Source organism: Halichondria panicea, chromosome 7 (genome assembly GCF_963675165.1).
Source record: "Halichondria panicea chromosome 7, odHalPani1.1, whole genome shotgun sequence".
NCBI lineage: Eukaryota > Metazoa > Porifera > Demospongiae > Suberitida > Halichondriidae > Halichondria > Halichondria panicea.
In genome coordinates this window covers 3,734,945-3,748,180 of record NC_087383.1, presented here as the reverse complement: position 1 = coordinate 3,748,180, position 13,236 = coordinate 3,734,945, and the positions used below count along the sequence as shown (strand labels likewise).

The 13,236-nt window shown below is 39.9% G+C and overlaps 1 protein-coding gene across 2 annotated transcripts; it reads left to right on the top strand.

Moving 5' to 3' along the window:
* The first annotated feature begins 11 nt into the window (after window positions 1–11).
* LOC135338676 (WD repeat-containing protein 41-like) lies at window positions 12–9,978 on the top strand. Of its 2 annotated transcripts, none has more exons than XM_064534724.1 (16): window positions 12–171; window positions 459–577; window positions 674–722; window positions 1,087–1,212; window positions 1,528–1,608; window positions 1,818–1,935; window positions 2,151–2,225; window positions 2,571–2,687; window positions 2,776–2,942; window positions 3,853–3,913; window positions 3,981–4,065; window positions 4,288–4,364; window positions 4,491–4,563; window positions 4,964–5,060; window positions 5,334–5,402; window positions 9,767–9,978. In XM_064534724.1, exons 1-16 carry the CDS (start codon window positions 103–105, stop codon window positions 9,848–9,850), a joined length of 1,467 nt encoding a protein of 488 aa, XP_064390794.1. In that variant the 5' UTR covers window positions 12–102; the 3' UTR covers window positions 9,851–9,978. The 2 variants fall into 2 exon arrangements, with proteins under 2 accessions (XP_064390794.1, XP_064390795.1); XM_064534725.1 differs by lacking the exon at window positions 9,767–9,978 and adding an exon at window positions 8,493–8,662.
* The last annotated feature ends 3,258 nt before the right edge of the window (window positions 9,979–13,236 follow it).

Below are 13,236 nucleotides of genomic sequence, written 5' to 3'. Positions count from 1 at the left end.
TGTTATTTTAAGCATTATGCTAACTCAGCAGAACACTCTAATTTGCTGACTAGACAGAAAAACTCACAACACAACACTGGATTTTCATGATTTTATAGTGCTATGACAGGGTTTTTCAATCGATTGTTTTCTACTGGAGGTCAGAGATATTCAGGAGGAGGTACTAGAAAGGTGAGCCCCTCTACTCAGTACAAATTGTACAATCTACTTGGACACACACACACACACACACGACATGACACAACCTTATTAAATACATGCATGGTACAGACTTCCACAGCGGCCGGCATCAGCTAGATTTAGTTCAGCTCACTTCAGTGCCTTGATTATCAGTTTAGTACGTTCTACATGTAGATATTTGCATCCTCTCGAATTAAATACCCAAAACTTCATCATTTCACCTTCACCAATTAAAATAAAGCAGAAAGTTCGTCGCTATGCATTGCTTCCTGGTACAGGGTGAAGATGTATTCCCTCAGGTCACAGACGACCAGCCGAGGAACCCATATACTGAAGTTACGGTTCTTTCCGGTCACATGGCTACTGTCCATCACATAGAAATCATCGACCACAAAAGGTTCCATTTTATGATAATTGTTCGACCTACCTCTGCTGTGTGGTTTTGCAAATTTGTATGATTGGTTAATGATTGCTGTTTCATATTTTACTATAGATTCATCTCAGCTTCTTATGATGGGACTACAATTGTGTGGAACACACAGGTACCTAAACTAGTGTGGTTCCTTAAAGGACATATATGGCTGAATTGCTGAATTACTATTCTATCCACTCACTCACTCCCACCCAACACACACACACACACACACACACACACACACACACACACACAAACACACACGCACACTCCCACACACACACTCCCCCACACACACACACACACACACACACACACACACACACACACATACACACACACACCACCCCTGACAAACACACACACACACACACACACACACACCACCCCTGACAAACACACACACACACACACACACACACACACACTCCCACACACACACACACACACACACACACACACACACACACACACACACCACCCCCTGACAGACAGGTCAGAAGCTTCACACTCTCCGTGGAGGCATTGAGGCTGTGACGTGTGTGTTATCACTCCAGTCACACTGTGATACCTCAGAGCTCTGCATCATCACTGCATACTCCGACAACATCATGAAGGCAAGTCATTCTTTGAGCAGTATATACCTTCAAAAGTGCTTGACACTGTTGGTTCTATACATAATTATGTCTAACTTTAACATATTGTATGGACATTACTGTTCATGCCTATGTCAGTATAGCTACAGCTGTTTTCTGCATGAAGTGTCGTAAGGATTGTACCAATTCTTTAATATGCACGTACAATGAGTGTTATTATTAGCCTGTACTAGGTAACAGGCTGAATTGAGTCTGCATGTACTTTCTCGATTCAAAGCTAAAAGCTCTGTTTAGTCTCCTCATCTTAACATACTTACCTCTTCCTTCCCGATACAGTTTTGGAGTCTAAATGATGATGATCCTTTACAAGAGGCCCTGGATGGAAAGATCATCACTGAGCACAACGGGCTTGTGAAGGTATGTCAATTATGATACATTGTAGTAGAAAGAGTTAATGTACCTTGCATGCATGATTGCGCAAGTAATTACATAGTGTCTACAAAATGTATTGACTCGTCTGTTAGAATCAGAGGTTAAAATTCACATTCACAAACAGCACTCATGTGTATAGCTACACACACTAACTCTCCCCCCTCTCATCTTCACCACCACTTACATACACACAGTGTCTGCTTCAGATGGGTAATGATATCGTGTGTTCGGGAGGCAAGGATATCTGTCTTTGGGATAGAAACGGAAAACTTCTCACAAGATACGAAAGAAGTGGACTGGCTGAGGATGAAAGTATGTATAATTGTTCGCCACTTCTTAGATGTGGGAAAATGCTTATGTGGGTAGATGGTACTCCTGGGAAAGTAGTGTGTTCTTTTCTTATTGTGGTCGCTGTATTTGTCCCCAGCAACCAAATCAAAGCTTCACCTGTCTCTCTCTCTCTCTCCCATAACATAAAACCCATAATGAGTATAGAACTCTGTCTGCATATACTATACTCTGTTCAGGTGATGTCCACTCTTTGCTCAAATTGGATGGAAAGCACTTTGGAGTCGTGGCTGCCTCCGACTATAAAAGCTTAGGTATGGCGACTAATCACTTTAATAGGTCGAATTTTTCTGTCCAGAAAAAATACATGTACCACGATCTGTAATCAATATTCATATGGCCAACTCACACTCTATATATGTATAAATGTACGCCACCTTTATTGGGTACAGTACATTGTTTGAATTTCACACATACTGTACATGTAGCACGTGTACTACGCCTTGAGCTTTATGATTCTCCTATAATTTCAGCATAGTGGTTATTTACATGTCGTCTACACATTTTCCTGGCAGATAGCATACATTTGATAAGTGACATTTTTGTTGAAGTGTGTGATGTGTGTATGATGTGCGGTACTAAACTTCATTCCTATATAGCTGTGTTTGACATCAACAAGCTGGCAATGACAGAGACGGATCAGTATAGCCTTGTGTTTGTGCGCTACCTCATGAACACCCACAAGGAGAACATCACTTTTCTAACCACTGTGTCTCGTGAGTGACTGGTTAGGTCTATAGCGCTACAGTAACACCTAAATCCGCTGTAGCTTCAACCAGTTACCACACCCCCCTACACACACAGAAACATTCTTTGCGTCTGGGTCACGTGACGGAGTGATTCTCCTTTGGTCGACAAACTCGCTGAGTGCCATGAAGATCATCAACTGTGTGGAGCCGTGTCTCACCAGCTCACTACGGGAAAGCCAGTACCCCTCCATGCAGATACGACACATCATGGCCATTGGAGAGGTATGTACAGTGGGTGAGGGGGAAGGGATTGACTGAGAAACGTATGATAAACGTTTTATTTGAGTATTAAATTGTTTCCCATTATGAGGTGAAAACATGCTAACTACATCGTGCTTACATTAATTTAACGCTTGCTTGGCATTCTGTGACCAAAACATAGTTACTGTTGGAAATGTGTGGTTCATATATAACTACGGTACATGCATGTTTGCATATTTAAACCCATGCTCTGAAGAGTCATATAGAACTACGGTACATGTTGCATATTTAAACCCATGCTCTGAAGAGTCATATAGAACTACGGTACATGTTGCATATTTAAACCCATGCTATGAAGAGTCATAATTATAGAACTACGATACATGTACATGCATATTTAGCTCTGAAGAGTCTTATAGAACTACGGTACACGCATGTTTGCATATTTAAACCCATGCTCTGAAGAGTCTTATAGAACTACGGTACATGTTGCATATTTAAACCCATGCTATGAAGAGTCATAATTATAGAACTACGATACATGTACATGCATATTTAGCTCTGAAGAGTCTTATAGAACTACGGTACACGCATGTTTGCATATTTAAACCCATGCTCTGAAGAGTCTTATAGAACTACGGTACATGTTGCATATTTAAACCCATGCTCTGAAGAGTCTTATAGAACTACGGTACATGTATGTTTGCATATTTAAACCCATGCTCTGAAGAGTCATAATTATAGAACTACGATACATGTGTATGTTTGCATATTTAAACCCACGCTATGAAGAGTGGCCACCTTGTCTCACAATGTTTGCTAACAAGTGGTACTGTCTGGTTTGATACATTTGTGAGTGTGGTGGAATGTTGTGTTTGATCCAGTTGTTCACAGTGAGTAAGCTGCTGCCTTTGTTCTGCATGCATTGCAGAGATATATCTTTGTGGCCATTGGCAACGGATTCAAAGTCTATGATGTGCTGACCTATGAAGGTAAGTTTTGCTCTTTATGGTTTGACAGTCATTTTGTGCTAGCTTACACTGAATGACGTTGTCACAGATTCCGAGGGTCAACCAAAGCCACTGGCCTCTCACTCCAGAGCTCATCAGCAACCGATCACCTGTATGGACTTTATAGAGGACAGGTATGTGTGTACATTACATGTACAATCAAGGGCGTATCTTGGTACAATCGTGTACATGTATATGAGCCTGCTCAGATTGTCTAGCTAATTATACCTCCTTATATGGTGGCTTTGCCACTTGTGGTATTAACTTATGGCTAGTGCACTTTATCCCCCCCCCCCCACGTACGTACCTCACTAGTTGTTCCCTCCCTGATTTTCATTGTGTCTCTTAATTAATAGGGGCATCCTCGTGACTGCGTCTGAAGACAGCACTGTTCGATTGTGGGGAAACCCCACACGAATAAGCAGGGACAGCGGTAAGTTTCTGTAATCTTTAGACTTACCGTATAAATTGCATATTTCATGGGAATTGTTTGTGCCTGAAACAAGTGGCTTCCCCTATTCTTCCAAGACACATTGCAAATATATCTTTGGCTTTGCAGATATCTCCTCTCCATTGAATGAGAGCCAAGCCCAATCCAGCAAAGTCCACATTGAGGACTTCCTTGGAATAGAGTACGTGATTGAGTGTAATGTGTTACCAGGGCTGCATCCAGGATTTTGGATCAGGGGGGGAGAATTAGGCAAATTAAAAATATAGGAGGGGCGAAGTCATCACAATTATAGCAGTACAAATGAATCTGCCATATCCCGGGGGGGGGCGAATTACCCCCCTCGCCCCCCCCTCAATGCAGCCCTAGTTACCATGCAGTCTGTTGTTCTTGTACGATTTGACCAGCGAAAACTACACACTCTACATATAATTATACTTATTATACGGTATTGTTGGTTATTATCATTCTACAAAGTAAAGTCAAAGGCGGGGTCAATACGTCTTTGGTACAGTCATGTAGTTGTATCTTTTGATTTTAGGCGTTTTAATCGCATAATTGAGTTCATTTACATTGTATGTTAGATTGCAGCCATCGAGGCCTAGAAGAAGAGGAGGCGTGTCCCTTCCTGTGAGGCCCACATTACTCGGTGAACTGTTACTACACTCAAGTAATGTCAAGGTATTTACACTCTCTGACTCGTGTACATTGTGTATTTGACACCAGTCGGATAAAATGGAACGGGTACCTCGAATAAAGGACCATTTGACACAAATGTATGGTGCTTTTGTCCTTGAGAGGCTACCTTTACATAGTAGGGCAGAAGAAGGGATAATAGCTTAAACGTTTGGTAAAGATCCTCAAGATAATTTAACAGCAATTGGGCAATACACACATCTAATGATTATAATGATAATGTGCCACTTCTTATCGATGACACTGTATACCGTTCAGGTGGTAAAGAACCTTGTTGAGCATGGGCTCGTGACTTGTGGGGTTGACAGTATGATCATTATCTGGAAGGTGAGGATCTCGGCTCAGTGTGCATTCATGTAGTAGCATATGTAGTTGGTATGTACATGTATATCACTATGTCACTTTATCAACTGAATTTGATTGAAAATTATGCATTACCGTAGAAACTGGCTATTAGCGCACCCGCTCATGAGGTCAATAGCAGAGCTCTATATGCTTATATTCGAGAATGCACCTATAATGCAGTCACTTTGGAGCCCCACCCAGTAACCGGATGTCTCTGTGATGAGAGCTGACTCGACAGCTAGCTAGAAAGTGAGCAAGCAAGGCAAGCAGGCAACTCTAACTGGATCTATTATGTTAGAGTTCATTTTACACAACATTATTTTAATAAAAACATTCATATTAACCAGGAACTGGAACAAAAGGACCTCATCTTCGTCTCATATTCTCTCAGCATGATCAAACAAGGTAACAGCACGTCCAGAGAGACTTTCCAGATGGATATCACCAGCTATATAGCTACCTTACACTGTACAAGCTAGCTAGCTCATAGATAGACAAAATTAGCGGAAAAACGCTACAAAAAACCTACAGTTGAGCAAATAAAGATATATACGCTTATAATCGAGTAAGTGCTAATAATCCAGTTTCTACGGTAGGTTACAGTATTAGCTCATTTTCAAGACAACTTCTTAGAAGCTGTTCCCTCCAATTCTTTCTCAGCCTGGTGTTGAAATAGCTAGCTAGAGCTGTAATCGACAGGAGACTTTTCGTGTAGACAGTTGCAAATATCATCTCCTGTCCTGTGTGAAATTTGTCCAGTTCCCAAGATACATTGTAATCTTCCACTCCTGCTAGTTTTAGCACCTCACAAAAATTAATACTATGCTTAGAAGAAAACCGAGTAGTCCATTGCATATAACTATACATGTATATACGTATTGGTGTATACCATCAAAACCGGCATTAGTTGGATTTTTGTCGAACAGTTAAAATAACTTTATTGACCAATTGACTACAGTAGACTCTCACTATTCCGGCTTTCTGAAGTACGGTCACCTCGATATACCGGCTATTTGGCTTGGCACGGAATGCTAGCTATATGTTTACTGCACAAAACTCACCCTGAAGTACGGCCACTCGCTATTCCGTATACCAGCCAGTTCTGGCTGTCCCAAAAGGTTTTCAATGTAATTTTAACGTGTATTACGGCCAGATATGACGTTTTGGGTGTGGTTTAGCACACTTAAATAGAGAACAGAATGATTCATTATCCTTCATTATCCTCGAGACAAGAACCGCAAAATTAGTCATTAGATTCGAGGTAAGGTCGTTTTTAAACCGCGGCTATTTCCGAAATACAGCCACCTCGCTATTCCGGCCAAGCTGCATGGTCCCAAGGGTGATCGGATTAACGAGAGTCTACTGTATAATCGTGGCAGAGGCTGGAAGCAATGTAGACACATAATATGCTCCTGTCGACATGTTTTCTGTGTAACTTTAAGTTGTGAATGTAATATTATATTCTGCATGCACAATTATAATGGCTGGCAAAGATTTGATGATGCTGACTGGAAGAATTTCCTGAACAAGATTTGCATGAGTGCATGTATACAGAGAATTCCAGTTGTAGAAAGGTGTTACTCCAATGCTTCCGTGCATGGCTGTTCCATTGTTTCTTCTTCCCTCTGATGATTTGTAGCTGTAACAAGCTATGAAAAGTATTAGTGCAGAATAATCAGCACCAAAATACTTTTGTCTGGTATAATGGTTGAATGCCTTCAACAATTCTGTTGTACCCACACTAGAAGGAACTGTGGAACACTGTTAGAGGCTTGTTGCCGGGCTTGCTTTTGATATAGGGCTGTAAAGACGATCAGAACGGTTGTTGGGAGCATTGCTGCGATTAAGTCAACAGCTATAAATGTTTGCGGTTTTCACTGATTAAACATGATGAAAATTTATACCGGCGAATTTAATACTGCTTGCATGCGCCAAAAAGGTTGCTAGTCTAGTCCACAAAATCCTTAATTTATAACGGTCTTTCCGCGAAAATTTTTTACCCTTGAAATATACCCGCTATACATATATATAGTCTATAATTGCGATTTCATTTTTCTGAGCCTATAAAATTATGATCTATGAAATGTGTGATTATCTGAGGCGCGCGTGGGCAGCCATGGGTATAGTAGTCCGTTGGTTTGTTTGTCTGCATGTATGTTTGTAATATGTGAGTCTACTCACCTGGATACCGTAGCACTGCGTTTACAGCATGGATAGCCTCCACACAACAAGTTTTTAGTTTAAAAGTGGCTGATTTCGATGTTAGAGCTTCGTTGTCGTATAAAAGCGAGCAAAAGCTGAACTTTTACGTTGCCTAGCTCTATAACACGCGACCTTTATTCGAGGTAGATACTACATAAATTATTTGTAGCTGAAGTGATCTTTTACCGGTTCTATTAAAAGTAGGTTGTTGCTGCTTTACTCCTCTGGTTTTTATAGATCTATTTATTCATGTCAACAGCCGGGGGTTAGCACTTCAGTGCTCTAGTTTATATATTTATTGCGTTTTTCTATCAGTATACAATTATTAGACACGATCTACATTGGGAAGTACATGGGAAAAGTGCCTCAAAGGAGGTAAAGATTTGTGCATGCGCACTAGTCTAAATGAGTTAGACACTGTTTTGTCAGTGTTCATGTGATTTAGAAGCCCACAGACACCGCCAAAAAGTGTCTAACTATTACCTATTAATTCCCTGAAGTTCACTTCAGGACACTATAGATCTATAGTAACCAGGGTGTCATACAGGATTTTGAAGTAGAGGGGGGCAAATGAGAAAAGCGGTAACCAGAAAATGTTGCTAAAAAAAGGTCAACTGTTATTTCAATACCCAGCTATGGACACTCAGTCATAATTGAAAGGGGGGGGAATTGGAGCTAGGGGGGATATCCCCCCTTCCCCCCCCCTGTATGACACCCTGGTAACAATCACAACATTTTATTGTTTTTGTTTAACCCTTTCCCATGCAGCTTTAATTAAAACAAGAAAATACAGAATAAATACATATTTATCTTTAAAAATTCGTATCTCATGAACTATGCATTGAAATCACTTGTAACTATTTCCTACAGGTAGCCCAGACCCCGGGGGTATCTTGACACCATCATCGTTACCTAGCAATAGACCACCCCCAACTAATTAGCAATTGTTTACAAACATTCACAATTATGTACACAAACAATATTGTATGAAGGCACAAAGTGACTAAAGGAACTAAATAAGTGTTCTCACGGTGACATGGTTCAATCAGGATCTGCAGAAACTTGTCTATGAGGTTGTATCGGCAGACGCTCTTTTCCCGGGAAATGTTTTCTTCACCTACACACAGGTTTACAAGTTCAATTGTGGCTCATGATGTCCACTGCTGATGTAACTAGCCTAAACAAACTTATATTGAAGCTAGGAAGACTACAGATGCTACTCTATAGTTACTTACCAGGTCCAGGAACTTGGTCCGTCTCAAGAGCTTCATGAGCTTCTTCCTCCGGCTCTTCAGGCTCTTTATTTTCTAGCTTGAACTCTGAGGAGTAGCTTCCTATCTGGCTATGATCCCAATCACTCCCCTCTGACTCAACAAGGCCATAGGCATCAATATCCTCACTGTCTATAGCTGCACTAGAGCCTCGCTAAGATTATCCTACGAAGATCTTGTAGCAATTATCAATTGGTCACTTTTCTTTCGACAATACTGTATGAAGCGTACCTCGAGGCAGCACAATGAAAATACCACGTGAAAGAGTAGACTCGCTGGCCACTCCCATCATTACTATCTTGAGGATTGGGACTGGTCAACTGCCAATCTGCGAGTTGTTCTTGTGGAATTTTAATTAGTTGCATGACATCATCTTGTGGTTTGTGCGGTTGACCAAAGTTGCGTAACTATCAAGTGAATGTGGGTTATGTCCTGTGGTTTATCTAACACAACATAAGACCCAGCCCAACTACAACGAATTACGTGGGCGAAATATGTCACATGACATTGCTTCTGCACTGTGATTGGTCATTACTGATTTCAGTAATGAGAACAACTCGCAGATTGGCAGTTGATCAGTCCCAATCCTCAAGATAGTGATGATGGGAGTGGCCAGCGAGTCTAGTGAAAGAGCAGCTCAGTGCGCATGTGCTGGTACCTACAGCGTGTGCATAGCTCCAACACAGCCCGCACAATCATTTTTTGAAAATTAGCAGTAGCCATGCCGCCTATAGGCGGCTAAAGCGGGGAAAGGGTTAAGTTTGTGCAGAGTGATTGTGATTGTGTCCATGGTTGATAACTGAATATTTGCATTTCTATTATGTATAACAGCGCTATATTAAGTGTTTCATAATTATTATCAACCGTTTGCAGGATGAAGAACAAGAGAGAGAATTAAGAGATATGGACATTAAACTGTTCATTAAGGGGCAAAGTATGACTCCAAATGAATACTGATCATCATCAGAAACTCTTTTACACAGTGTATGGTTTTGTGTAGAGTGTGGTTTTGTGTAGAGTGTGTTATTTTTGTGTGTGCGTAATAGTCTATTTGACTTGAGTTTTATCAATGTTCCAGCACTTCATGATCATATATGGTAGCTCATAATTTATATAGAGGAAAATCATTTGTAATGTAAAAAGTGACTAAGCTTATAATTATAGGATTGGCTGCATGAGGAAATACCAAAAGCATGGAAACAAGAATTAAAACAGGAGATTAATCTGTCGTGGCGTCCGTCATTCACATCACATGTACATTTTCGATTTATTAACAAATAATTAAGGACATTCATGACATAATTATTATACACTAGACTATTTATATTTAGTCCAATGCTTACTATACAGCATCATGATAATTATATTATCTCGTCAACATTCTAGCTTTATATAATGATCTGTTGTAGAATCAACCAGAGAATCAACCAGAGTGTGCATGGAAATGTGTTGACCTCTACCCATGCATAACCTAAGCCTCTAATCTAGGCCGATTACGTACTTATAGATTATAGGCTATAGGCATGCACTTATCAGATGTGTGAGGCCTCTGCATATGGTACTTCTCTGTGAATCTCTATCTGTCTCTCTCCCTCCCTACTGTCTCTGCGTCCCTTTTCTCTGTCGTATGCGTCTCAATGCATGCAGTAGTGAAAACCTTGCAATTCTGTTGAGCACAGGAATGACTTGTCAGGCTTACTGAGTATATATATGGAAGGTGAGGCACCTCGTTCTAGATCTGTGTTTTCCATAATATTTTTGTCTAAAACAAGGGCGTATAACGAGGAAGCTTCTTTACATGTAGTCTCGGGTCCACAGGCAGCGCTTTAGAAAATAACGTACGGACTGGACGTGCACGTTCACGATCATTCATGAATATGATTATGAATTACAATTAGAATTAGGCACGTAATCAATAATTATTTCGTGACTGATCTTGAGCGTGCATGTCTAATTATTACTGGTCCAAGAAATTCCTGAAAAAGAACTGAGAATGCATGGAAAGGACACCGTTGCATACGTGCAATAATTATCAGAGCACATCTTTTGAGATTATACTGCATGCTGATTACTACAACAATCTTTTCCATACAATAATTATAGCAGAGAACTGTAGAGCACTGTTAGAGGCTTGTTGCTGAGTTTGCTCTTGATTAAGGCTGCGTGCATGTGAAGGACAGTAAGATTCCAGAGTATCGTACTGCAAAATAATATTAATGATGATGTCTGTACTTGTATAGCTATCAGTGGTTACCAATACAAGGAACTCTGAGTGGCACTGCCATTGTAGTCACTATACCTATATACAAAATAAATGCATGTTTCAACCATAATTATATCCTTGATACGAATCCTCTTAGTATATACAAACTCAGTTTGTAGTGTTATTTTTCAATGAGGATTATTGTACCCTTTATACCATCATGAAATGCCAGCAAAGAACCTATAAGTTGATTAGAAGAGTAAGTCAACAAAAATTGTTCTTTATCTGCTGTAACGTGCAAAGATTAAAAGCGTGGCTTCCGGTAAGCAGTCCATTCCACTATGCAACGAAATGGTTTTAGAGGCCAATCCACGAAATATATATAAGTGCCTCAAAATGTTCGCGCTATACCTAACTTGAACCATGCGAATATCAAACATAGCATTAATTACCTTCCTATATGTGACAGGCTCTGGGAAAACCAGACTATTGGAGCAGAATTTAGTATTGAGCTACAGCTAAATTTATGCCTACAGTATAAAATCTCAAATAAAATGTTATTGATGTATAAGTATCTACAGCCCTTCTACTACCTCTCTGTAAAATCTGATGCTCTAAATCCAATTACTCTTTCCATCGAAATGCTTTGTCCAAACTTTCGCTATTACCTTATTTTTCCTAATTAAGCAATCTTTGAGAGCCGTTTTTCTCGATACTACATTTTACGGCTTCGAGTTTCCAACGCGCATAACTCGGGTATGAAACTAGGTATGTGAAAACTAAGCATATCATTGTGTAGGCAATGCTCTGCTCTATCACTTGGTACATTAATCACCAAAATTTTAGTCTGCTCCAATAGTCTGGTTTTCCTAGAGCCTGTCACATATAACCTAGCTGTCCACCGTGTCTCGTGAGAAAGTCTAGTATATATACAAGGAAACCCTTACAAATGTACTGTAGCTTCAACCAAATTCTCGAAAATAGCACCTCAGTTCGATCTGTGTGCATATTTCATTTAGCCTGAGTGGTTAGTATTTTTTTTGATACAGTTATATATTAAATTCTGCTCAATTGTGAAATTAATGTTTTCATAGCGTTTCTAATTACTCGCAAATAGTTTTAATGAGTTCATTGCATTATCTGCGAGTACACAATTTTTTCAATTTACTCTCATTCGCATAAATTAATATCCACGAAATATGTCACCTTAAGGTATACTTTTTACAAGTTCATATTGACTTTTTTAGACAGTCAAAAGAGTATAGTGTATATAAGTTATGCGACATACTAATTTCAAATATCCATGGACCCAGGAGCATTATCACATGGGGATTATCCAAGTATATGCACTCTGTTTGACCTTCTACTAAGCTGTTCTTTCCAATTCTTTCTTAGTTTGGTGTTGAAATAGAGCAGTGCGATTGGGTAGGAGATTCCGTGTAAAATGTTGACAAAAGCAAATACAATCCTGTTTGCAAAATAGGCCCAGTTTCCAAGGTAATCTTCTACTCCTGCTAGTCTTAGCACTTCTGAAAACGCTATGCCTATCAGATAACCAATTGGTCCATTGCATACAAGTATAATCACCATCAAAATAGGTAGTAGAAGAAGTTTCTTGTTCAAGTTACTGTAGTCTTGAATTTTTTGCTGTATAGACATTTTCTTAAACAGCTTTACAGACCAAACTGATGTTGCTATAACCGTGGTAGTAGCTGGAAGCAGAGTAGACATAAAATACACTCCTAAAAGTATATTTTCGGCATTTAATGTATTCGTTAGTGTAGCATTCTGTATGCATAACAACTGGCAAGAACTTAACGCAGGCAAAAAATGTTGCTGAAGGAGTAGAACTGTAAACCAAAATATCGCAACTAGAAAGCTTACTCCAATGCAAAGGATGATCTTTTTGAAGCTGTTCCATCGTTTCTTCCCTCGGATGATTTGTAGCTGTAGCAAGCTCTGGAAAGTAATTATCAGTACAGAAAAAACAGTGGAGAATGCACCAAAAGACTTCACCAAAGAAATGTCTAAAATGTTGCATATGCAAAATCTGAGCGCGTCAGGTGAAGCTGTTGTCGTAAAAATAGTTGCAACAATCTTGTCCACACAAAGCACTAATAGCAAGGAACTGTAGAGCACT

Coding starts and splice junctions, on each gene's coding strand:
- LOC135338676 (XM_064534724.1), top strand. CDS start 103: ATGACAGGGTTTTTCAATCGATTGTTTTCTACTGGAGGTCAGAGATAT. Junction 2,226..2,570: donor CTCCGACTATAAAAGCTTAG/GTATGGCGACTA, acceptor ATTCCTATATAG/CTGTGTTTGACATCAACAAG. Junction 2,688..2,775: donor TTTTCTAACCACTGTGTCTC/GTGAGTGACTGG, acceptor CTACACACACAG/AAACATTCTTTGCGTCTGGG.